We start from the raw sequence: 27,920 nt of genomic DNA on the forward strand, positions 1-27,920 counted from the left end.
CGGATATGGCAGAGACGGCGGGGTTGCTTTACCAAACGGCTTATTTCGTGCTTTGGTGACATTATTGTGCGATTGAAGCCAAAAGTCGGTGGAATAGTATCCGACATTCCCTCGGATCGCGCGCTCGTCACGTGGTAGGTTCCTCCTTTTTCTTTGTTAGTGGACGATCTCGAGCAGCAGCACTTATGTTACATAAACGTAATCTGAGCTTCCAGTTTTAACTTGTATTACCAGAAATGGTTGTATTTACAATAATTTCAATGTGTAATTTTCTTAATGGGGGTATTACTATCTAGTAATGTACTTTCTCATGCAATAAACTCACGCGCGCTTATTTATTAACGTAGGTTACTTCCCTCCCCATTTTAGCTATTACGGACGTATGTATATATCTTCAGCATGTTTTGATCTACTACTAGCAGCCTCGTTTAGTCTCTAAATTGCTACCTTATCAGTTTCAAACCGGTTCTGTTTCAAAGTGGTAGTTAAAATGACTTTCATAGCGTAAGCAAGGCCGTTTGAGAGCATGCTAAACATTTGTAATGCTCGCATTTACTGTATGAAGCTTACGAGACATTCAGCAGCAATGCATTAAAACGCTATAAGATGTTTTTTTTGGGCTTCTACGTCTAGCTTTCGAGTCTGAAGTGAAACGCTTCAGGAAGTGGTATGAATGTGGTCTGTTTAACACTCATATATGCATGTGAACGCGGAAAATTGCACAAGCGTGTTATTGTTGTAAGTAACGTTAGCTAGGCATTGGTGTGTGAGATTTTTTAAACGATTTTAACGTTAACATAATACTTATTATTGATCCGAAGCGTGTATTATACCGGTATTTCCTGTATTAAGTTCTCGTTTTTGGCTGTAATGCTGAGAAAACGCGCGATTATTTGATTTTACTTGACATGACCAGCGCTCTTTATGCTTCTTTGTTAACCCTTAACCGGATTTGTCATGTTTAACGTTACTAATTTTACGTATTTTTCAAACCCGATAACTCTATGAGAAGTTTTGTTTGTTTCAGATTAAATATTATATAATTTTGTTGCTAGTTTAAATTATAGAACATATATGTTCTATAACATAGCACAAAAAAGCGGTTATATTGTGGATGGAGCGAGTCGCCCCATGATTTCATCACGTGACCACCCGCTTCCAAGTCATCCAGTTGACCGAGTTAACGATAATAATAACCTGATAAGTCTCTATTAAAATCCATATATCCATATCCATAATTGTTATCCGATAAATTATAAACTTGCTAAATTTAACAATAGTATTTCACCCAATTGCTCCTTTTGCCTTGTATGAAGAATACAAGGAATACATTTAGGACTATACTTACTGTAAAGTCTTCTGGATTGATTTTTCCAATTTTGTTAAAAAATATTTATATCCAAACTTTTGTATAACCCCCCAAAAATGTTGTTTTTTGATTATTCTTTGAATTTAGACCATTCTCACTGTACATTTATTAATTTATTGCTTTATCTTGCTAAATTTTAAATTCATAAGTGTACATTTTAAAAGAAAACTCCCTACTTTTTTATTTTCAGGATTGACTTACTATTGCATGTAAGACTCTTTCATGGTGTAAGTTCTAACATAGTTTGCTTTTGGAGTATTGTTTGTAACCCTCATTGTCTTTTGTTCTTACTTTGTCTTTGTAATTGTATTTGTTGTTCTTCTATTGCATAAAAAATACTAATAATAACCTGATTAATAAAATATTTACTTTATAAAGTGTATATGTTATATTTTTCTATTGCATAAAAAATACTAATAATAACCTGATTAATAAAATATTTACTTTATAAAGTGTTTTCACAAGGCGTTTCACAAAGAAATTAAAACAACCTCTTTTGTGTAAATTTGCTGCAGTTAATAAACAAATATCATATATCACCATTGGTAGTACTGTGACAAATAAAAGCTACCTTAATGTTAATTTATTGAGTTAGTTATTGAGTGTACATTTCATGCAAAACTTCTGGCAAGCAATGTGTCATCAGTAAAATATCTTCTGTCTGTGTCTTCATACTTCCAGTAAAATTGCAGTGACATATTTTGTTAGTCGTGAAATACTCTACAGCTTTGTTTGTTGGAGTCGAGATATGAGTATTTGTAACGTTTACATGTACTTATGAAGAGATAGTCTCTTATCTGTTGAGGCCTAAAGGCATATCCCTAATTCCGTTGACACAGATGGTCTCCTGAGGTCAGAGGAGGAGGGGAAATTGAGAAGGCTTGCTCTTACATAAGCTTGAATAGAGTAGGTCTTTCCATAATAACGACTATGGTAATGGACCCCGCTCAGGTCAATGAGTTCTCATTCCCTTTTTTTACATTGAGGTGAAGAGCATTGTGGCAGAATATGTTCATATCCAAGAAATACTGATAACGTAGATTCCTGTTTGTGTCCACTCACTCTGTTATCAGTAGTTATCTTCTTATCTGTGTTGAGTTTTATTTATCCAGTGTATTGAGACTAAAATAAGAGTCAGTATGGCACCGCTGTTGACCTATTTATTTATTTTATATACGTTCCTGGTCTCATTGTGAATGATTTGTTGTTCCAAAGAGTTTCCCTTCCAAAACAATATTCCCCCTCAAAAACAAATCTTATTGGAGGCCTGCTGGCATGATTTTTGGAGGAGGATCAGGCAGAGATTGCAGTTGTGTTTCAGGTATTTCACTCATGAATGCTTCAAAAATGTGAAGCTCAATATGGGATGTTGTAAAAAAAAAAAAACTAAGATTAGAACACTCCTTAGACAATCCATGTGGAGTAATGAATAAAAAAGACCCGCTCATTGAATATCCTGTTTCAGGTTACACAAGTGCAATGCATATTTTCATCATCATCATACTGTGGACTCAATAGCGTGTCTCACCAGCAACTTATTGTTAAAGTTTAATAAATAGGTTAGGAAAAAAAAATCTTGTTGTATGGCTGCTGGCTTGAATTTTGGAGAAGCAATATCATAAAGAGATTGCCGTTATGGTTAAGGCATTTTACTTATTTTCCAAATTTTGAGCCACAAAATAAGGTTTGCTAAAACTCTGGGTCTTGTAAAAAAAAAATAAAAAAATAACATTTAAGATAAGAAAACTCCTAGTCATAATGATCTTACACAATTCATGTGGATAAATGAATAAATAAGCCCCACCCTTTAGTCAAAAATATGAAGATTACAGAAGTGCAGTGGCTTGCAAACTGATTGTCTGTGTGAGTGAAAATCTTAGAAATTATGTGCACTAGTTTAAATGGCTTGTATCTCCAGCAGGTTATTATTGGAGATTATTGAAAACTCTTGTTATTTATTTTCACCTTCAAAATATTGTGTATATTTGCCGTCTCCTAAATCTTTTCTTTTCCTTTGTAGCCAGGCTGTGTAGGTGGGCTGGAGTGAAGGTTTGGAAGTGCATGCTGCCGTGTCCATTCCTTGGCCCTGTATGGCTGCGATGGCGCCCGCTCTGACTGACGCCCCAGCTGAAGCCCGCCACATCCGCTTCAAACTTGCCTCTCCCTCATCCACCCTGTCCCCCGGCAGCACTGAGAACAACAGCAACGCCAGCAACATCCTCATCTCCGACTCGGTCTCGGACTCTGCCGGTAACCACACCAACGGCAAGTGTCACATCAGCGCAGACGACGGACAGAGCTTCGCCCTTTACCACAGCGTCAAGGGTCAGGAGCAGGACCCCCTGTCTAAAGCCCCGTCTCTGGGCAAGCTGGCACCGTACTTGTGCTCTGATGTCAAACCATTGCCCTCGTCCACCAAAGTCAAGGAGTCGCTGAAGCTGCAAGGTGTCCTCATCAAGCAGTCAGTGCTGAAGAGCCACGGCCTGCTGAGCAGCTCCATATTCCCAAGCGCTGCTGCAGGCGGTGACTTCCTGCTGCGCAAGCACCACACACTCGAGCTGACTGGAGGTCAACTGAAGAGCCTGGTCAACGGTAACGGAGCTGGAAGTACCATGGTGCCTGTGAATGGATTCTCCAAGAAAATGGCTGTACCTAGTGCGGCCGTGGCTGAGAAAGGCAGCGTGGCCACAGTGAATGGAGACAGCAACCAGCCTTCCACCAATGAAGAAGCGTTGTTATCTGTGTCCTCGAAATCTGTCGATACCTTCGCAACCAATGGACAGAATGGTGATGTGAAGCCACAACAGAATTCGACACCAAGCGTTCAAGGTGTGTCATCACATAGGGAGCTCACGGCTTTGTCTGAAAGCGCAGAGGTTAAAGCAGAACTGGAGAGTCCCGTTGGTGGAATGATTGTTGAAACAAACCATCACAATGTCTTTGAAAGTCCCTCATCCCTTAGCTCTTCCCCAGTCCAGGATGACTCATCCCTTTCGACTCCCGACCTGGAGGCTCTGCTCTGGGATCGGGCTCAGCAGAGCCAACACAGGCAGACGGACATCGAAGGCCGCCTGCTGCGTCTTCGCAAGCGGCTGCAGGTGGTGCAGGCCAAGCAGGTGCAACGGCATTTCAAACATCAACTCTCTGGTTTTCTGGACCGCACTCTGACCCCGACATCTAGCCGCTGGGTGGATCCAGGGGCGTGGAAAGGGTCTCGTGCTTCTGTGGGCACCCATGCACCTAACCTGAATCGGTTTTTGAAGGGTGGTAGAGTGGCTTCGGAGTTGGATCAACTGCATCTCAGTGGCACCACGCATTTGCGAGCGACGGAGGCTCAGTTTGACTCGGACGCCACCGAAAGCAGTTCGGGAGGAGAGAGTGACATCGAGGAGGAGGAGCTTACCAGAGCGGATGTTGACCAGCGTCATGTTAAACTGTAAGTTTTCATAAAGAGTCTAATTTTAAAGACATGAAATGAAGTGCATGATGATGTTAAAGATCTAATTGTTAATGATTGTTTAATGAAAATGCTAGACTTCTCTCTGGCAATGTATGCTTTATTTTTTCAGTAATTTGGCCCATTCAAACTCCAAGAAGTGAGATTTTTTTTCCCGATAATTCATTCCCTTTGGATATGCATCACAATACAGAAGAATAGATCAGTTGAGTTGAACAACTTTAATATGTGCCCCCTATTTTTGTAACACTTATGCACGAAATGCATGTGTCGTGCATGTTTACACAGAAAATCTCTCCTACAACTCAAATGGAACCTCATAAGTAATCAATATGAAACAGTATAGCATCAAACAGTTTCATATGAAGTGCATAGGAGAATATTGACATCTTGCTAATTGTGTTTCACTTTTATAAGCATAATTGCATAGTGCACGCAAATATTGTGGGTAAAATACTGAATGAACCATTTTACTAATTGTTTTAAGTGAGTAATAAATTGGTTTTGTAATGTAGATTTTTCTTCCATTGTCCATCATCCTGAATTTTTCACTGAGCCCACATCAACTTTCTTTCTGGGATTGTCTTTGGAGCGGAGCCTTTAGTCATGTCTCTTTACGTACTATACACTACACTCTTAAAAATACAGGTTCTTTATCAGCGTCTGTGGTTCCTGGTCACTGCAAGATTTTTTTGGGGAACCCAGAATTGTTCTTCTATTTCATTAGCGTAAGACAACCTTTTGGAACCTTATTAACGATGCATGTTCTCTACGCTCAGGGCTCTAAACTGTGACTAAAACGGTTGCTTTAGTGTCCAATAATTCTTAAAGTTTTTGCTGAGGTTGCCACTGGTGACTATACATATCTATTTACGTTATAAATTAAAAAGAAAATTGCATGTAATGCCTTTTTTCCTGATTGTTTTGGGATCACATCATTTGCTATGATCATGTATTAAACTGAGACGATGCACATAAAAGTTTGAGTGGAAAGAAAAGAGTTTCAAACAGTCCTCATCTCTGACGCACACCTGATAAACACAGCTCAGTTGTGCAGCGCGAGAGAGATTGAAATAACGTTGACGTGAAGGTGCAGAAAAGCAGTGTCTATTTCGACGCTTGTTAGTCTGTTATAACTTTAACAAACTACAGCAAGTAAAGTTGTCAGCTTGGTGGATATTGCCAGTATCATTAACAATTCTCGTTTATAATTATTAATTATATGGCTTTTTAACCTTAGTTCCCAGGTCATCTACAAAATGGATTAAAATGCTGATAAAGTCAAGAAAAGATCCATGACAGTATGATTGAAATGTTAAAATGTAAAAAATAATAATAAAATAAAGCACATTTAATCTGTGGCACCTAAAAAAAATTATTTGGCACCTAAGTTTTTTCTTAATAGAGCCAATGGCTCCTTACTCGATTTATTTGTTTGGAGCCCTGACAGGCTAATATGTGAATTTTATAAGTCGGAAGTGTTTTTGGTTGCATCATGCAAAGTACACTTTTTCTTTTTTGGAGTTTTCACTGCTCAACACACAGTGCAAAATGGCATTGAATAGCGCATGAGTGTTTGATTTTGGATGCACTTTCTGATTAAGTCTCATCAAACCGTCGCACAGCATTACTGTGGTGTAGCAGACTCATTATGTGTGCTGTTCACACGAGCCCCAAGGGAGTGTGGGGGCATGTTTGTGACTGTAGCCCTGTGTGTTCCTGCCCTGAACCTTGTAGAGAGTCATTGTTAATTTCCAGTCCGACCTTGTTTGTACAGTAAGATCATAGATCTTGTTGTCATAATGCAGTCTAGTTTAAAGTCATTTCAGCTGTCCTCCTCGACTGTGGTCTTATTTAAAAACTTCAGCAAGGTTAAATTTCCTGTTTTGCCCCTTAGGGAGAGTCTGATTCATTTGAGGTGAAAATAGAGAGGGTGAAACTGAGAGCCCTGATGTTTTGGTTAATATTAAAGTAAGAAAGAAGTAAACCATGGGTGATGGATAACAAAGCAGTTTTACTTTCATGCATCATTTTTGTTCCAACTTCCTTATTTATTAATTTTTTTTTTGTGCGAATACAGAGGGGGGGATAATAGTTTAAACATCGTGAGCTCTGCCTAACAGAAGCACATGCATTTCAGACTCCTTGTGTTCATTATATATGAAAGCAGTCTGGTGCTCGAATCATTTTGCTTTGGCGTTTAGATTAGGTTACATTTTTAAATTTTAATATTCATGCAAAAGTTGCTAGTTGCTGGAATTAGTTTTTTTTAGGTTAATTTATTAGTGGAAGCTGTTTTAAAAGGAGCCATTTAGCAATTTGCTGACTTGGCTTTGCACCCTTGACCTAAATGATCAGGCATCTGTGAATGCAGATTTTGGATGTCAAATTCGAGCGCTCTGTTTTTTTAAACCACACTATCACATGCTTGAATTCATTCAGGGTTGGTGCATGCTGGCTGAACGCTGGTGATGATCCTGCTTTAAATAAGTGTCTTTTCAGCCCAGTTTTGTCCTTTGCAGCGCTCTCTGACTGATGTTTCTCAGCACATGTTTATGACATCACGCTGTGATGGTTGGGAAATTAGAGCATGAGGAACTGCTACTTGTTGACCTCTGACTGTAGTTAAATCTTGATGAATTTAAACTCTGTGCATCCCAGGACATTGATCCCAAACACCCTCACTCATTATTGGACGCTTTTAATGGAACACAGCTGCTATGCAAATAGAAGATTTACCTTTACTGCAATTAAACACGAGTCAAATCCACCGAGAGTGACTGTTGGAGTGCTTTACAGAGATGGGGGTTTTAATGGTCTGTGCTCAAAAAGTGTCTTACAATTTTCCTTTTACGAGCATGTATATATATTAATACTGTATTAAATGTAATGTTCATGGTTCGTCCATGTTAGTACATTAACTAATGGAATCTCCTTACCTCTTTGTTACCTCTTTGAGATATACAGGGGTAGTTCACCCTAAAATGAAAGTTTGGTAATTATTTTCTCACCCACATGGAACTCCAAACCTGTATGACTTACTTTCTTCAGTGGAACATAAAATAAATAATTTTGAGAAATGTCTTTTTTGTCTATACAGAGAAAGTCAGTGGTCATAAAAACTTCTTCAGAATATCTTTGTGTGTGTTCCACAGAAGAAAGTCATACAGGTTTGCAATGGCAGTTTCTATAGAGCGTATAAACTGTTGTGAAAAGTTACCCCAAAATACTCTTGTCGAGAGATTCACACGTGTATGTGTGAAAACGACGAGCTAATCAGGAAGTGCCTTTTTTGATCTGATAAAGACAAGTATCAGTTTATTTGTTTGTGTTTGAGTGAGAAATATGAGCCAGATTATAAATATATGTATAAAACTAATTTGGTCATTCATAACATCCCCAAATCTGCTGTTGGCCTTTGACAGAAGCTGATGTATTTGGGTATGAGTGCCACTAGAAGTTTGGAAATCATCTTAAACGCTTGTCATGTTGTCAGGACTTTCCAGATTTTCTATTCTTTTTTCCCCTCCTCTGTCACATCTTTCTTTCTCCCATTAAGCAGTCTTTCTTCACCATTGTCCTCTTATGTTCTTCCTCCTCCCATTCTCACTGTCTGAGCCGAGCCCACTCGTGTTACGTAACCTTTTTTCCTCTCTCACTCACTCAGATGTTTTCTTTCTTTTCGTCTTGCAGTCCTCCACCCCTTTTTCACCATCTTTCCCCCACAATTCCTCTGCATATCTCTGCCAAGCCTAACCACCTTGCATACCTCTCTATTAATCCTCTTTTCCTTTCTCTCCATCCATCTGTTCCATTCTTGCTCTCGTGTTTGTGCGTCATGACTCAAGAGTTACAGCTGTGCTTTCGACCCACATAGAAAACACATGCATCATATTTCTTTGGATCCATTCCGATTCATGTATTTCCCCCTTGTTCTATAAACATATATTTACATTTACAAAAAATCCCCAAAATACAGAAAAATACCCACCCAAATTTTATTTTTTTTTACATTTAAGTCATAATACAAATAATAATATTATTAAAATACAATAACAATCATTATGATTAGTAAAATAAAAAAGATTTCACTGTAAAATAAAAAATACAACTGTAAAATTAATTTTCTAATATTACAATCACTCACATTCATAGCTTAATTTATTTTTCAAATGTTAAACCAGCAAAGCTTCTTGATAAGTGGTTTTCATTACAAATTTGGGAAGATTTACATTAAAGCAACCCAAACTCAGTCAGAGCAGATGTGAAGACTGAGCCACACTGAGACGATAATGAGCAAACACTGGCAGATAATGAGCTGCTCATGTGAAAACGAACACAGTTCTGCGCTTCACTTTGACACATGCATTACACTAAGCCATATCATGATATCAGTTAGAATTTGATTAATCACACACCCAGCTCTGTTCTAGAATTGTGTTATTTGCTAATGCTAATATTGGAATCACTTGCAAGACGAGCACCCAATGAGGAGTCTGTAGTTTGTTCAAGTCTTATTGAAAGGCAAAGGCTTTATGGAGGCAGTAGACAACAAGAACATTTACTAGTAGGGATGCACTGGTTGACCGGCCGTAAATCGGAACCGGACGTTTTTTGCTTAAAATACGAGATCGGCAATCGGATGGTTTTTGGTCTTTTTTTTTTTCGGCCAATTTCGTGCACGGGACATGGGCAGCCGATTTTACCTTAAAATTATATCAACTGAATTAGATTTTAAAATCACCTGCTGTAGCACACCAGAAAAGTGTTTCATTCATCCAATTAATTAAAAAAAATTTAGGGTAATGATTCACATCTATATTTTTTTACTTGAGACAATAGTTATTTATTTTTCATTGGCTCAAGTAAAAAAAATATAGATGTGAAGCATTACCTTAATTTTAATTTCTTTTTAATTGGATGAATGAAACACTTTGCATCTTTGTTTTATTCGCACCAACATTATTTGATTTTAACATTTTGGAATAATATTTATAATGCATACTTTTATTTAGTCTCTGGTAAAGACCTTGTTTTAAATTTGAAAACTAAAATAGTGAATGCTGATTAAGAAACATCTTATTGAATGTGTGTTGATTGTGTTGTTTGGATTGTAGAACTATGCAGTTATTGCCTTTAATTTCGCATGGTTACAGTTAATCTTTAAATTTAAGGCCAGTTCTATGTAGTTTCAACCCAATTCAAAAACAAAAACTAAATGCTGAAGTTTTTACCATCTAAGTTAGTGCTGGGCGGTAAACCGGTTCATACCGAAAACCGGTGTATATTTTCGTTACGATGTTAATTTTGAATATACCGCCATACCAGGGCGCGCGACACTGTTTCAGACGGACTCTTTACAATGTTGCACTTCTAAGCACTTCTAAGCCATATAGAGAGAGAGTTGCGACAACGGAAGTTCGAAATGTTTGGTTGTCACGTGATTCGTGTCCACTTCAAATAGTTCCAGGAAGTGCGTTGGCGGCCATTCAAACTGATAGAGTAGAGTGACAGAACTGCCATTTCTGGTAATAAGGAGTCAATAAATGCATTTATTTTATATATTTATAGAAACACACCGACATATGTATGTAGCATGAGTATGTAGTTACAGCAATGTTGTTTTTTAAATATCAAATCAGGTAATTTTTGAGGATTAGTGTTCAATTACCGTTATTTTAAAAACTTATTTCAGGCTAACGTTAAGTTGTATAAACACGGGTTGCTGTTGCCTTTTTATGTTACATATTGTTCTTTTTTCACTGATCTCATGTTCACTTATGTCATATTGATGACTTTCAGGTAGTACAGAGACAGGCTGGTGACAGGTGATTTTAAGATCGCACCGCACTATGGGTCAATTAACTGTTAGCAGCAGTAATTAGCATGTTAAAGAAATGTAAAATGAAGCTTACTGTTTATAATTCTTACAATTACATATAGTAATATAATTAAGTATTATAAATAATATATCTATTATATCTAGTATAATTCTTACAATACTTATGTACACAATATAAAACAACTTAAGCATACTCGTATATAAACATGCACACTGCCATTCAAAAGTAATGATGCTGAAAATTCAGCTTGGCATCACAGGAGTATATTACATTTTAAAATAGAAAACAGTTATTTTAAATTGTAATTATATATTTTGAGATTACTTTGTATTTTTATTCAAATAAATGCAATTAACTATTTACAGCAATTCATGAAAACATTTCTAATAAATGTAATAGCATGCCAAGCATTTTGTATGTGTCCTTTCTTACATGTTGTCCTTGCATAGTCTCCACCCATGGTTTACTGTGCTGCATGGGGATGCTCCACTCGGTCAGAGGAAGGTGTGCGAATGTATGGCTTCCCCGCCGACATGGAGAGGAGAATATAATGGTTGGCTCAAGTCAGCAGGAGCAATCTAAATATAAATAAAAATTACAACAACAAAAAAATTGTTAGGTAATTATACTTAAATTTATTTGCACTTTTTTACATTGAAAATGATTTACTAGAAATAAGGAACAAGCAAAGCCTTGCAAAACCCAGGGAGCTGAGACTCATGGTGAGACATTGCAGGGAGTCATCAGTGTTACCTATAACTGTGCATTTAACCACCATGTGATATGTACCGTATATGTGGGTAGACAAAAAAAAGTTGTGTGTGGAAACTAAACTCAAGTCACTCTGCAGGCACATTTTGAGGCAAACCAATTTGTCATGACCAAAAAATTCAAGAGTAGGCTGAGACCAGATGCTATTCCCACAATCTTTGTACATCGTCCTGTGGTCAGAAAGAAGAGGGCCCTGATTCACGATGCACCCCTAGACCTGTAAGCATACAAGAAATGGCTGCTGATTACAGCTATATTATTTCAGGTGATACATATATAATTAGTACAAACTCGTACTAGTTGAAGTAATATTTCTCTTTTTGAAGTGATGTGATATATTCAATATTTAAAATTAGCAATACCATGTATTCTGCCTCTGTCAGTTTCAAAGGTTGATGAAAAAAAGAATGAGGACACTCAGAGAAGGGAAAGTGACAGTGAAGAAATAGAGGACATGGCTAGAGAGGAGAGACAGGGACAGGTGACACTGCCGAGTCAACCAGCAGCAAGTCAGTCAGCATTCCAGTGAACCATCAGCCAGTTACCTGGGTCTATTAAAAAAATTAAAGAGACAAGAAAAAACTATCAAACAATGCAAAGGCAGCACTAAGAAAAATAAAGAATGAAAATGCAGCTTTCAAAAAAAGAATGGTCCCCTCTGCACTCCTGACCTGCATCCTCACTGATGCTCCATCACAGAACAGTCCAGTGGCACCACTAATCCTCCACCTACAGAATGTTACAGCATGTTACTTTTATACACTAACAAGTTTAAGTATATAATACAGTAGTATTATAAAATATAGACAGGTAATAGTCAATGAATCACAATGACTAAAAACACTCCACCCATGTTTTCGCAAACTCAATTCACTCTAAATTTATATCAATAGGGTGCATTTTATTAAGGAATTTAATACGTGTAATAAGGAACAAACGTTATAACCTCATTTTTACCACTTCCACTCACCGCTGTCACAAGTGATCAAACGTTATATTGAATTAATGTAATAGGCTATGTAACGTTAGCTATATATAACTATATATATTAGTGTTGTCACGGTACCAAAATTTCAGTATTCAGTACCGATACCAGTGAAAATCCACGGTTCTCTGTACCAATTTCGGTACCAAAGCAAAACACAATATGCTAAAAAAAAAAAAAAACTTTTTACCACTAAAAATAAAACCAATGCCATTCTTTATACTTATTTAAAATTGTGATTAAAGTTTTTTTTACAAGTAATACAATTATACAAAAAACTGTAAAAAAGTTTCGCCCAAATTTTATTTGTGTTTTAATTAATGAAATTTGAACACATTCTATTTTTTGGTAAATAAAGGATTTGCTATTAAAATTAAAACATGGAAGAAATATTGTGTGATTTATTTCTTTAAAAAGTTTGATTAATTTTTTCAACAGTAGTAGCAGTATCACATACATTCTACTAAATAATAGTAATATTTCTAGCACAATGCCTTCTTGAAAAAATTAACTTATTTTGACGGGTTGCCGTGAATACCCTTAAACTGACGCTGGTTTTACTCAAATGAAACGGTAAAATGCTTGTGAAGTGACTCAGAACAGTTCTGGTGATGTTGTTTATGTATTTATGTCCTCATTGAGATGACAGATGCTGAAATCACTGCAAATGTCACGCGCTTCAGTCTATGCAACCCTCTACGGACACCTCTGCAATTGAATCGCCACTGGCCATTAAATATTTTAGTTTACTCGCCAGACTGATATATAATTAGAACTTTAGTAATTAGAAGTAAACTTGATAACCATGTTTAAATGCATATTAGTCAATTTAACTAAACATTTTAACTGGAATGGTGGTGGTGCTTTTTTTTTCATTCAGTGATTCTGTAAAAAAAAAAAAAAAAGGAGGTGAGAAAAACTAACAAGAATACTGATAAGATACAACCCGAATTCCGGAAAAGTTGGGACGTTTTTTAAATTTTAATAAAATGAAAACTAAAGGAATTTCAAATCACATGAGCCAATATTTTATTCACAATAGAACATAGATAACGTAGCAAATGTTTAAACTGAGAAAGTTTACAATTTTATGCACAAAGAGCTCATTTCAATTTTGATTTCTGCTACAGGTCTCAAAATAGTTGGGACGGGGCATGTTTACCATGGTGTAGCATCTCCTTTTCTTTTCAAAACAGTTTGAAGACGTCTGGGCATTGAGGCTATGAGTTGCTGGAGTTTTGCTGTTGGAATTTGGTCCCATTCTTGCCTTATATAGATTTCCAGCTGCTGAAGAGTTTGTGGTCGTCTTTGACGTATTTTTCGTTTAATGATGCGCCAAATGTTCTCTATAGGTGAAAGATCTGGACTGCAGGCAGGCCAGGTTAGCACCCGGACTCTTCTACGACGAAGCCATGCTGTTGTTATAGCTGCAGTATGTGGTTTTTCATTGTCCTGCTGAAATAAACAAGGCCTTCCCTGAAATAGACGTTGTTTGGAGGGAAGCATATGTTGCTCTAAAACCTTTATATACCTTTCAGCATTCACAGAGCCTTCCAAAACATGCAAGCTGCCCATACCGTATGCACTTATGCACCCCCATACCATCAGAGATGCTGGCTTTTGAACTGAACGCTGATAACATGCTGGAAGGTCTCCCTCCTCTTTAGCCCGGAGGACACGGCGTCCGTGATTTCCAACAAGAATGTCAAATTTGGACTCGTCTGACCATAAAACACTATTCCACTTTGAAATAGTCCATTTTAAATGAGCCTTGGCCCACAGGACACGACGGCGCTTCTGGACCATGTTCACATATGGCTTCCTTTTTGCATGATAGAGCTTTAGTTGGCATCTGCTGATGGCACGGCGGATTGTGTTTACCGACAGTGGTTTCTGAAAGTATTCCTGGGCCCATTTAGTAATGTCATTGACACAATCATGCCGATGAGTGATGCAGTGTCGTCTGAGAGCCCGAAGACCACGGGCATCCAATAAAGGTCTCCGGCCTTGTCCCTTACGCACAGAGTTTTCTCCAGTTTCTCTGAATCTTTTGATGATGTTATGCACTGTAGATGATGAGATTTGCAAAGCCTTTGCAATTTGACGTTGAGGAACATTGTTTTTAAAGTTTTCCACAATTTTTTATGCAGTCTTTCACAGATTGGAGAGCCTCTGCCCATCTTTACTTCTGAGAGACTCTGCTTCTCTAAGACAAAACTTTTATAGCTAATCATGTTACAGACCTGATATCATTTAACTTAATTAATCACTAGATGTTCTCCCAGCTGAATCTTTTCAAAACTGCTTGCTTTTTTAGCCATTTGTTGCCCCCGTGCCAACTTTTTTGAGACCTGTAGCAGGCATTAAATTTTAAATGAGCTAATTAAGTGGATAAAAGTGTAAACTTTCTCAGTTTAAACATTTGCTATGTTATCTATGTTCTATTGTGAATAAAATATTGGCTCATGTGATTTGAAATTCCTTTAGTTTTCATTTTATTAAAATTAAAAAAACGTCCCAACTTTTCCGGAATTCGGGTTGTAATATTGATACCAATTATAATAAGAAGAACTATATAAACACACTAAAGATTACTAAGGATTAATTAGCTGCTGGATTCATGAATATTAATCAGGTTTTGTGCATTCGCTCGAACTGATTTGCTGAAATCAAAACGAACGATAATAGGTGAGCGCCAGCCAATGAGATTGCCATTTGCGCATTAACTCCACACATTTACGTTATCGGAAAACCCAGCTATTCTTAAAAGCTGGAGATTTCCATAGATATGCCACTATTTTGACAGGAAAATACAACCAAGAATAGTTTAAATGTAGTGCGTCAATTCTCTCTCTCGGTCTCTGTGTGTGTGAGAGAAAGCGACAGCGATCTGTGCGCCTTCACACTAGAGGTACATTAAACACAGGTGCTCTGTGCATCCATTGAGATGAACTGAATCACACAGATCGCCTGACTGAGAGTGAAACTTTAAATCGCTCAGTCAGAGAGTGTTCGGCGAGTGAACATATATCTGAGCTAAACTTATACTTAGACTCCAACTCACACAATGGCGTGTAAAATATGAGAATTTATTAGCCATTGGCTAATATTAGAAATAATTTAGTCGCTAAAAGGAAGATTTAGTAGCATATGCGAGTGGTGTACTCGCAATTTAGAGGGTTGCTATGTAGTAAACAAACCCGCACGTCTCTGCCATTCACACAGAGACACGCAGAACATGCAGGATTCAGATTTCAACCAACTTTTGCGGCTAAACGTTTAAATACTGGTCCATATGGAGATTTGATTTGATTAATTTATGCTAACTTTGACAAATTCTTTGACTGTCCATATTAAAACGTAAGTTTCATTTTCATTACTGGATTTTGTAATTCCGTCTGCGTCTTCTGCTTCGCGGAAATCATATCAAGAACCGGGCTTGAACGGGACCTCGGTACTACCGGTACTTAAAGAAACCTGGTACCGTCACATTTTCATTTTTTTTGTACCGACTTGGTACCGAAGTACCGGGTCTTTTGACAACACTAATATATATATATTTTTTTTTTATTTTTTATTTTTTTTTTATACATGATATGAAATCAAAACAAAGAACAAATGTTGTGTTTGTGGACTAAACAGACACGGAGCAGTAGCGGACTGCAAACGCGTCCTGTGTGAAAGCACAATGAGTCCGTGCTGCGGACTGCATATGCACTGCAGGCAGATTATGCATATATAATATCCATTTTATGCAAGTGCTGTCGGGCTAAAATTGTCGCCAAAGGCAGCAATACGAGCAATTTGCTCCGGCACCTTACCCGCAAGCACGTCTTGGAATATCAACCAGCAGAAAATGCAATGTACACCTGATTATGCATGGGGGAAAAAAAACGTCATAAACCGGAAAACCGGTATAATTTTGAACAAAAACCGGTTTATACATTTTTGGTCAAACCGCCCAGCACTAATCTAAGTTTGTATTGAATGTAGGCTTAGTACTGTGCAGTTACTGCTGTTAATTTCAGATGGTTACGGTTATTGTTTTTAATAGCCAAAAGCCAGTTTGGCCTATTAAATACCAAATAAACATCTTGTTTATGCACACTTTCCTTCTTTTTTGTTTGTTGCTTAAATATATATATTAAAAAAATGGAAATCGTTATCGGAATCGGCCAGTTTGCTTGTAAAAAAAAAAACTACAGTTTAACTCTTAATCTATATGAGTAGAGAATAATAGGCAGGGCTCCATATAAAACCGTTTGTTAAGCCAGCGTGTCAGTCGGCTGGTATTTATCTGTGTTTTGGTTCTTCCAGTCTCACAGTCTGAAAGCCAAGAACAAAGGCAGCAGAGCATTTATGCTAAACGACTCTGTCTTTGTACTCCCTCCATCAGCCCAATGTGATTTATGGAACACAATTAGGAGATGATTCACTTCACAGCAGGCACAGTAAGGGTGGGCGACTCTTTTGTTGTCGTTCTTCCCTTCATCCAAACGTACACGTGCACGTATGGAAGAGTACATGGACAAATGAAAACAATTAAAGGGATAGTTCACCCAAAAATCTAAATTCTGTTATCATTTACACACCCTCAAATCTGTATGAATTACTTTCATCTGTTGAACACAAAAGAAGATATTTTGAAGAATGTTGATAACAGTTGGCTGTAGCCATTGACTTTCATATTATAAAAAAAAATACTGGAATTCAGTGGCTACCGTCAACCGTGTTTTTTACCAGCGTTTGGAACAACTTGAGAGTTGTTTAAATTTTTGGTCGAATTATCCCTTAAACATTGTTACATAGAGAATATAGTCGCTGATAAAGGGTCTGTCCATGGTCACACAACACATCGTTCTCATTTGACTTCCATTCATACACATTCACAAACGCAAGCTCGCATTTCACTGCGTTTTGTAGTTTAAGTTTGAACTCTGACCTGTGAATTTGTGTCATGTGAAGATGGGTGAACAAAAGAAGAATGATAAATCACAATGTGCTGGTTTGCAGTCAGTGTTGGATTTTTGGATTTATTCTTTATGTTGCTGAAGAGCTTGCTGTCATATCACAACCATTGCAGTGTTCTTTAAATTTTTGCGAGCTCAAAATCTAGCGTGAATGTGGCTTAAATAGGCTGCAGTAAGCTAGCATGAATAATTTGGAGCATGATCCAGTGGCACGCTCTCTAGGCTCTTGACCTTACACTACATGCAAGTGATAATATACAGTTAATCAACCTTTATCACAAAATAAATGTGACCCTCTTACTGTACCATATCCCATTATACAACTACTTGTTGAATAATTAACTAGGCAAAAATAAAAGTTGATTAGAGTTCAAATTAATGTATTACCACCAGTAGGGTTGCAAAGGGGCGGAAATTTTCCGGAAACTTTACATGGGAACTGCATCTGGGGAATTTTAGAAATATTCCAAATTTGAAATTTACCAGGAATTTATGGCAATTTACAGGAAGTTTATGGAATTTATGAAAATTTGGGGAAATTTATAAAACTATCATATACCAACATATAAACATTTTGTTTGATCATAGGCTCACATGCATGCAAACTAATTTTTTAGTTTTTGGGGGAAGTCTGTGATGTTTTTTTGTTCAGGATTTATTAATGATTGATGAGTGAACAGTGTACATTCAAAATAGAAATATTTTCTAACAAATATAAGTCTTTTTATTAATTTAACACATCCTTGTTGAATAAAAGTATTAATTTGTTTCAGAAAAAGAGAAAAAATACTGACCCCAAATTTTTTGAATGGTAGTGTATTAAAAAAGGATTTATATTTTAAGTAAACGCTTTTCTTTTCTCAATTCTTTATTCTTCAAAGAAAAGAAAAAAAGACAGCACAACTGTTTCCAAAAAAAAAAACAGCACAACTGTTTCCAAAATATAAGATCATAAATAAGCATATTAGAATGATTTCTGAAGAATCATGTGACACTGAAGACTGGAGTAATGATGTGCAAAATTCAGTTTTGTATCCCAGAAAAAAAACATAACATTTTATTAAAACAGAAAAACATTATTTGAAATTATAATACCAGTAATGCTGCGCAATATAACTATTTTGTTTTGTAGTTTTGATCAAATAAATGAAGGCTTGATGAGCAAAAGATATGCAATGTTTGAGCTAGTTTATACCTCATAAATTGTCAATGAAATATTGCCTCACTTATATTTGTCATATCTTGATTTTACTGGCTAGCTAGCTACTGTATAAACATTTTGTATTTAATAGTTAAACTTGGATCCCATGTATCAAATATATTTAAAATATCAAAACTTAGATGTTCTATTTGGGCTCAAATGTAGCAAGTGTGTCTTCAGAGAAACTGCAGAAGAATGCTTCTCTACGGCCCATTCACACGCATTTCTGAATCTAGGTGCTAACGCGACCATCATAGTGACAACAGCCAATCACAATCGTTTTCTGGTGTTGCATGGACGTGATTGGCTAGTGTCTGAGCTAGGGTATTTGCATAATAAGGTAATCTGATTGGAGGACGCCTGTGTTGGCCCTTGAAAAGTTGATGTCACTCCATTCAAAGTAACGAGAGGCGTTGACGCCGACGCCCCAGGTGAATGGGCCGAGTGTGTGTGTCGGGGGTGGGGGGTCATTTTTAGACTTCCGTTTTATTATTATCTCAGCTGAATGTTTGTTCCAGTCTGGTTTGTTCAGTCAGTGTATTTGTTTTTACAGTGGTAAAGCCTAATTTAGTTGTAAAGTATATTACACACAGCACAAGGAAGTTTAAAAACAGTAAAGCTTAAACAGTGTGCGCCTGTGATTGAGCAATGTGTATGGTAAAAAATTTAACTGAAATTGCATTAAATCAGGTTGTTTTAACCAAGATTATGCTGCGAGATTTTTTTTTCCAACTGCATTTAAGTCTCCAGTTCCTGCAATTTAATTGTTTTTTTTTTAGTTTATTCCCATTAATTCCCATGGAAAGTTTCCAGTCTTGAAAATTCCCGGAATTTTGCAACCTTAATTACCAGTCAGAACAAAGTATTCCAGTCAGTGAGCAATGTAATAATATTGAATATCCCATGTGTGATGGAGGTTCTTAGGGCTCCGCGGTGCACATGTAAATCCCCCCCGTTTATCTTGTCACAGACAGTTGCCGGGATCCACGTGGGCAAACGTGAGTGGCTGTGTGTGAGGGCGTGCTCTGTGTGTATTCTGAGGCACGACGCTGTGGGAATGTACTGAGAGGAACTTTGCCATGAGATGGTGGTGTGCTTTTGTGTAGGGTGTAGCTACCGCTCACACTACTGGAGGGTGTTTATCTGATAAACCAGTACGGACAACCAGTTTCACGTTTGTAGTCACAACACCAGCCCACCACACAAAAATACACCGTGCACTGCAAACGTTTTTGTTAATTAGAAATAAAATGTTAATCATACAACAAAAGACAGAGAAAAGCAGTTATAGCGCTTGACTAAACATCTTGTACTTGTAGCTTGAATAAGAATGATTGTCATACAGTGAAGACTAGGCGATGTTTAATTTTGCATTTAATAATTATATAACTTCTGCTTGATAGTCGATTCATTACACTTGTATATTTGTTCTATTGCTTGTAATTATTTATTTTATTATTGACTACTTTTGTGTCTTTTTTTACTCTTATCAGTTAGGCTAGTATTGTGTGGAATGTGAAATTGTGAAATCTCAATGTTGTCTAAGATTTTGGCATTGTAACAACCTTATTCCAGCAAAAACAACTATGGTATATTGTGCTTATGTGTTCTGACAAAATAATTCATATTCATGTTTTGATCATATCGACAACCTCCTAGATATACTTTCCCTTTCCTGCCTTCTCAAAGGAAGTTAAAAAGGAAGTTTCAAATCAAGCTTATTTTGTGAGACTGTTATATTAAGACTACTGACTGTATTTAACTGAATTGATTCATAATGTGGAGTCTGTAAGTGATGTGTAAAAATGAGTTTCTGTACTGAATGTTTAACAGTGCCCTCTATGTGATAAACTCTTCTTATTACAGTCAAGATGACTGACTTCTTTTGTAATCTGGACCATCAGGGCTGGAAAAGTCTGAGAGAAAAATCCTGAGGGTTTCCTGTTTATTTTTACTGTCGTCACAGGCAGTTTTTACTTGAAGTAAATGGACAACTAAATGTCTAACTTGATTAAAACATGTTTAACTGGATTGTTCTCTTTTCTCTCTCAGATGGAGAAGAGCAGAGGGGCGCTTTGCCAGAGAAAGAGCCACAATCATCAGTCACTGGACATGGCTTCAGGCTCAGATATCAGACCTGGAGTACCGCATCCGACAGCAGGTCGACATCTACCGCCAGCTCCGCGCCAGCAAGGTCAGCAGAGCCGCGATATCTACTGTGTTTGTGTTTTAAGACAAAAACTGCATCCAGGTTCAGCACAGTTCAGAATCTGGTATTATTTGGCTGTATATAAAGTTTTTTTTTGCATGCTCTCTGCAGGGTCCTGTTGAGCTGGGAGACTCCGCCTCTTCCTGTCAGAGAACTGAGACTAATGAGAATGTCTTAACCTCAACAACATCCCAGAATTTCACAGAATCCCAGTCTCGATTGACAGACACATCCGAGAATGACATCTCCATTAGGTTTGGAAAAATCGAATATTGTGTCGGCATAAATAAGTTACAAACATTAGAATAACTGGACCCAGTTTAAATTAAGTGTCGGTATCTACTATGTACTATGTATATATGTTTTTTGATGTAAGTTCATAATAGCTGAATATAAAGTGGGGACCAATAATGTTATATTAACATTACCAAACTTTATTAGTAAAGTATACAACACAGTCAACCGCCCATTATTGCAAAATGAACTTAGGTTGAATGCAGTGGGGTCTTGTATCCTCATGGATTTATATAATCCATTGTTTTCTTATTTCAGTAGCATGGCAGAAATGTCCGACACATGCCCATCAAATCTGGACAGTAGCTGTACGTCTGCACGAACACGCCCACTGCTGACCTGCAGGAGACGACGTCTTGTCCACCCGAACACTGTTCACAATCTCAATGGCAAGGTGCGTTTATTAGTATGAATGTATCAGTATTCCAGGAGCGCATTTTTTGCTGATTTTGAAGTGTATCTAAAGTGTGTTTCCTTCTTTTATCAGGTTCAGAGAGTGTCGTCTTCTCCTTCATGTGTGTGTGAGGTCAACGGCTCATGTGTCATGTGTGGCGGTGCTCCTCCCCTCTCCAAACCAGACTTACCATTTGATCGCCCTCTGCTGGAGAGAGTCGCACATCAGGACCGCAGCATCCACCCCGTTCTGTCCATGCAGTCGGGTGAGACGCACATACACCATCAGATACAATTAGAGCTAACAACTATTTTCACAATAGATTTTGTTACAAATATACAGTGTGATATGTATATATATATATATATATATATATATATATATATATATATATATATATATATATATATATATATATATATATATATATATATATATATATATATAATGGTTTTACTATATCAGGTGATTTTTAAAAAGTGTGTATATGTATGTTCCTAAAACATTTTATATAGAATTTCATATATCTATATATATGGCTGAGCAATAAAATAATTATCAAGGTATAATATTCCTCCATAAATTAACAAGAGTTCCATAAATTTTTGATACAATGTTTAAAGCTCCAAGGTGTGATAGCTCCACACCTGCGTTAATTGCTTTAAATATTTGAAACCATATAGATACATTTTTACCATGCCATATAGGTTTTAACTGTGGATATCACGATCTAAATGTATGCTGCTATGTAAGACCAATGGTTCATTTTAATAAAACTGGTACTAAATGTCACCATTTAAAAATGAAGTAGTTACTATACCGATAAATATATATTTACATGAGCTTCTGTCAAATGTGTGTTTCTAAGAAACAAAAAATGTATTGTATGTTATTAATACTGCAGCCTGCACTCTAAACTGTGCTGAAGATACACGTAATCACAAACCTGTTTCATGATTTGAAAAAGAAATATCAATGCATTATTTTGGTAAGGAAAAATGACTAGAAAAGTGTGAAGTGTTTGTAACGTTCTGATTCTAAAGAGTAGTTTAAAGCCACAATTAATGGCCTTTGTATTTGAAATAAATAAAGATATTAAATGTATTATGTTAATCATCATGTTGACTGATTTTTTGCCATATTGCCCAGCCCCATTTATATATATTATATATATATATATAAATTTGCAGATTAAAAAGAAAGTCGCAGATTATCAGTTTCATTGATTCGTTGTCCCAGTCCTAGATTTGTTAACATTTCCAAAATTGTAATGATTCGTCCTAAAAGATTTTCTCTTTCCTTCTCTGGTCGCTCTCTCAGATGTGGCTCTCAGCTTACAGTTGAAGAAGGTTTTGAAGTCTCATTGGCAGACTCGTCCGTTTGACCGGATCAAACCAGTCAAGAAGATGTCTCTCAAACACAAGCTCTCCATCACACAATCATCATCATCCTCCTTCCTCTCCAAACACAAATTCAGACTATCAAACCCTCATGCGGCTGCAGTCCGTAAGTACACACACATTGATACTCACAGCCACTGACTGAGACAAAGTGACTGAATTCATTCATTTTTAATTCTTTCTCTTTGTCAGGATTGGCCCGTCACAAGAGCAGGTTGGAGAGGCTGCACAGTCAACAGGTGGACAACGTCTCATGTGTCCCGAAAGCAGACACACTCGCACCCTGCCGGCCGGATCGTGTGCTGGACCGGAGTCACAGCAGGAAGAGGGTCAGAGAGCGTTCACTGGACAGAGCAGACTGTGAGTGCCCTTCCTAATGAATGCTTTTGGTTAATTACTGACAGCAGCATAAAATACAACATGCAACCCTAAAATGTCACTCCAGTTGAATGGGGAGCACCCAGGGTTGGAAATTAATGGGGCATATACATTCAAGATATGTGGGCAAATAATGTCCCTGCACAATTAAACTAAAACATTTCAGACCATTGTGGTTAAAGTCAAATGTGAAAATGACTAAGTGTGCAGATCTGCAGACATTGCACCAATGATTTCTTTTTATGCATTGCTGAGCATAATAACCATTCACAGATGTATCTTTTGAGTGCATGAATGGACAATCAAATCATTATTCTTGTGTAATCTGTTAATTAGCATTAATAATCGCTGTTACAGTATCAAGGGCAATAATCAACAATAATATATATATTTTTTCATAATATTGCCTCCCTATCCTGTAATGAGTTCCTATTCATTAAAATAAGCATTATTAATTATGTAATCCATAAAAATTGTTCTTACAAATGTAAAGAATCCCCCTTGAAATCAAATTCCAGGGAGAAAATATGGTGTCTTAATGGAAAAGTTAATTTTGACCCTGGATCCGAACAGCTCAGTGAGACCAACACAATGTTTTGAAATGAAATGGGAGTCTTATACATATTTTTCCCATTTTTCCCCCTCTTCTCATATAGCACTAAAAGTGGTGATGGATGTAGGCAGTCCGTGTCCTTCTCTGTCCAGCCTTCACTCCTCCAACACCAGTCCCCTGACCAGACAGCTCTCGTTCTCCGTTGAGAGCAGCACTCCTCTGGGAAACAGCGTGGTATGTTCATCATTTTCCTTCCAATAGGTTTGATCTAAGCCAAGAGCTCTCACATGTGGCACAGTTAAACTTTGAGGCGCTTGAGTTTTAATCTCAGCTTCTCACAGTCCTTTCCCATTTTGCTTTCTATCCACTTGCAAGTTTAATGTCTAATAATGGCAAAGATACACCAAAATATGTATATATTTTTTTAAATAGAATTTACGGTCTTAATGAACAGGGCATACATTTATGGACGGAAGAACAGGAATCATAATATGGTCTGATATTGATTGTTAAACTTTAAACAGATTTCAACGTCAGAATAGGCTTTTTTGTATTTTTAATTTTTTGCTGTCGCTTTTTTAATAGCTCATGAGTTCACTTTTCATTCATGACTGGTATTTTCGTTGTTTTATACAGCCCATCCGGAGAAGAAGAGGCGAGAGTCCGTTTGATATCAACAACATCGTCATTCCCATGTCAGTGGCTGCCACCGCCAGAGTAGAGAAACTTCAGTACAAGGAAATTCTCACACCGAGGTGTGTCTCCAAGTCTAAACCCAGTCCAGTCTAAGTCCGTTTGGGCCTCTAAATAAAACAGCTGTTTTTCCTTCTTGAGAATGAGCTCCATATTCTCACTATATCAGACTATATGGTCCATAAAATTCTATAATACTAAACAAAAAACACATGCCAACTTAGATTTTTTTTTAATTTTGTCTAAAGGTTTAATAAACTGTTCCATTTTAAATATATCTGCTCTGTTCAGATGGAGGGAAGTGGACATTTTAGCCAAACCACTGGCAGAAGAAGACAATAACATTCCGGTATAACAGCATTCTATTTTTTTCCTCCACTCATTTCTCATATATTCCAATTCATCCTCTTGTCGATCCTTAATAGTGATGTGTACTAATGATTCATCCGTGTAGGTGGAGGACCTATCAGATGCCACGTTCACTAAACTCCACCAGCCGTTAGAGGATCAGGAGCGCTCTCGCTGGCGATGGACGGCTCTCGCACCTGGCAAGAGGAGAGGCAGCAGGTACCTACCCTACCTGATCTTACCAGACAAGTTTTTTCTGTTTTGTGAGTTTATTGTTAACCATGTCGTTCCTCAGGTCCTATAAATCCCTGGACGGGCGAACGACACCATCGATAGTGGGAACGAATCCTTCAACGCCTCAGCCCTCATCCCCAGACGCATGTCACTTCCACCTCCTCCAGGACTATGGGCCTGTGCCGTCACCCCTGAGCCCACCGAGCCCCGACACACCGTGCTCCCGTGACGCACACACACCTCACACCAGAGACGCATACAGACTGCTGTACAGCGAAGACACGTGCGGCTCCACTTCAGACTGCACCTTTGAGGAGACGGTAACACACGTGTTCTCCTGCCATTTTCATGATCATCATCCTGTTCATTTTCTCCACCGTTTTATTTTACATTCTGCTTTCTAAAGAGCTGTTATGTAGTGCAAACCCTTATATTGCCAGCTGCAGTATTTTGGGAAAAGGGTTTATCTTTGTCGAGTTCATCTCATTGGCACTGTTGCAGCTTATTCTATTAACTGAATATTTTTACCTTCAGCTAACAATTAATAGTGGGTATGAAAAATGCACTGTCAACTTAATACAAAGATACAAGTATTTAAATATAATATTTTATTTTATGGCCTTACAGGACCAGTGTGAAAGACGATTGTAATTTAGCATTATTTGAAAACATTGTTTTTATAAAATTAAATTGTTCTCACACAACATAAATTTATATACATACAAATACACTGCCATTTAGTCAAAAGTTTGGGGTCGGTTTTGAAGAGTCTCTTCAAAAATATAGTAAAAACTGTAATCTTATGACAATTCAAAATAACGTTTTTTTTTATGTAATTTATTCAGCACATCAACACTCGTCTTCAGTGTCACATGATCTTTCAGAAATCATTCTAATATTGATCGATGCTGAATTATTAATAAAAGCTATTATTTTCGATGTTGAAGACCGTTTGTGCTGAGTAATATTTTCTTAACTGATCGTTTATTCAGGATTCTCAAAGTTCAAAAGAAAGCTTTTATTTGAAATTTCATTTTATTATAACAATGTCTTTACTGTCACTTGTGATCAATTTACTGACCCTAAAAACGCTGAACAGTAGTATATTTTGTTATATGTATATTTAAAATGAATTGTTTTGTTGTTAGTTTGAGTTCAAAACCGAAGTTCTTGTGTTTTGTTTTTTAAATGCCTATGGAGAAAATGAATGGGCAAAATATGTACATCTGATTTCTTTTAATACAAATGCTATTCTTAATATCCTGTATGTTTTCCTGACAGATGGTCCAGCCCTGGGAGCCCAGGAGTTTTCCTTTGTCTGAGGATCCGATAGTGGAGCCCGAGACGGACACGAATCAACTGAGCTTTCCTGCAGACCTCAGAGTCGACGCCCACTGCAGGGCGGAGTCAGAGAGTGACGCTTCCTCACCGTGATGAACTGATTAACTAACAGGAACGACCTTAAAACCACACCTCCTATGGCATTAATTGAGAAAAAACTCATACTAATCCAAAAAAAAAAAAAAAAGATTCTGTCGGGACTTCTGTTGTTTGATATTCAAACATCAGCCAGTTATTTTCACAGTTTTTAGTGAATATTACCGAACATAGAAAGCTAAACCTGTCTTCTAAAACTCTTTTCTCAAAAGAAAAATGTAAACAAGATGTATGAAAGTTGTTTCCAGATGTTTTCATAGTCAGCTAAATGTATCATTGGGACTTAGTGTGGTATTCTAACCTGTCAGGTGAACACTATGTAGTGCACTGTGTAGCAGACATAAGAGGGCTTGACCAAAGGGTGCCTCTCTGCTGACTTATATATGTATGCTTGTGTTGTGAAGTGACAAACCAAAACATGACAAAAGTAATTGTCTGCATTATTCTTGGTTGATGGTTACGTACCAAGCAGAGATCTTCTCAGTTAAAAAGCACTTCACAGGGCGTCAATATCTTGCTCTCTTCCTTGATCCTCCCTTCTCTGTTTCTTTTTAATTACCACCAGCATATGGATTATTGCTATGCTGATGTTCATGGCATCATGTATCACGTTACTGGAGAAATTGGAATCTCCGCCAAACGAAGCCTTTAGTGCACAGTAGTTTAGCTCTCACACTTAGGCCCTTACATGTTCCAGGCTTTTTCTACATCATCTGTTGAGATTGTACTTTGTATTCCTTCTTAAAGGAGCCAGATGTTTCACACACACCTGCTCTTCTCAGGTTATGCAGTTGTATGGAAACTTGTGTTAACAAGGCATCTGTTTTTCCTTCACTTTGTCAGTGTGACCCCATATTAGTGTTCTTATTCAGCTCTGTCGCCCCTTCGAGAATCTACTTGCTATGCAACTCAACATTATTTTTGTGGCCCTGTCCTTTTCTTTTTCATACAATCACAATGTCTTTATTTCTTTGATGTGACTTTTGCTTCATAGCTGTTTGAGACAGGTTTCATTGTAATTCAGACTGTTTCAGATGTTAAATCATTTGCAGAAAAAAAAGAAAAACTTTGTAAATAGTACCATTAAAACAAATCAAACTCCATTCATAATTGTATGTCTCATCACTCATCACATCAACAACAGCAAACCATATTGCTTCTGTAATGTAATGTATCGGACACCTCTTCTACATTGGAAGCAAGTGTTAAAACGGATGCCTCTTCTTGGGCTTGTGCTACTCCTGACAGCAGGGTAAATGGACTTTCAGTGGTCACTGATGCACCTGGTGCAGACATGTGAGAGAATTTGCATATTCAGCTATGAAGAACATGGCAGGACTTGATTTTATCCATCAGGAGAAAATTAGAGCATGAAGAGGTTGCA

At 37.3% G+C, this 27,920-nt stretch overlaps 1 protein-coding gene across 2 annotated transcripts; it reads left to right on the plus strand.

The window, feature by feature from the left end:
* On the plus strand, positions 1 to 27,639 carry kansl1a (KAT8 regulatory NSL complex subunit 1a). Of its 2 annotated transcripts, none has more exons than XM_059530434.1 (14): positions 1 to 134; positions 3,390 to 4,805; positions 20,649 to 20,790; positions 20,917 to 21,059; positions 21,358 to 21,493; positions 21,587 to 21,758; positions 22,814 to 22,999; positions 23,086 to 23,253; positions 23,928 to 24,058; positions 24,461 to 24,579; positions 24,809 to 24,866; positions 24,972 to 25,084; positions 25,161 to 25,419; positions 26,381 to 27,639. In XM_059530434.1, exons 2-14 carry the CDS (start codon positions 3,460 to 3,462, stop codon positions 26,531 to 26,533), a joined length of 3,126 nt encoding a protein of 1,041 aa, XP_059386417.1. In that variant the 5' UTR covers positions 1 to 134; positions 3,390 to 3,459; the 3' UTR covers positions 26,534 to 27,639. The 2 variants fall into 2 exon arrangements, with proteins under 2 accessions (XP_059386417.1, XP_059386418.1); XM_059530435.1 differs by having other exon boundaries at positions 21,361 to 21,493.
* Positions 27,640 to 27,920: the final 281 nt, after the last annotated feature.

Source organism: Carassius carassius, chromosome 39, assembly GCF_963082965.1.
Source record: "Carassius carassius chromosome 39, fCarCar2.1, whole genome shotgun sequence".
Lineage (NCBI taxonomy): Eukaryota > Metazoa > Chordata > Actinopteri > Cypriniformes > Cyprinidae > Carassius > Carassius carassius.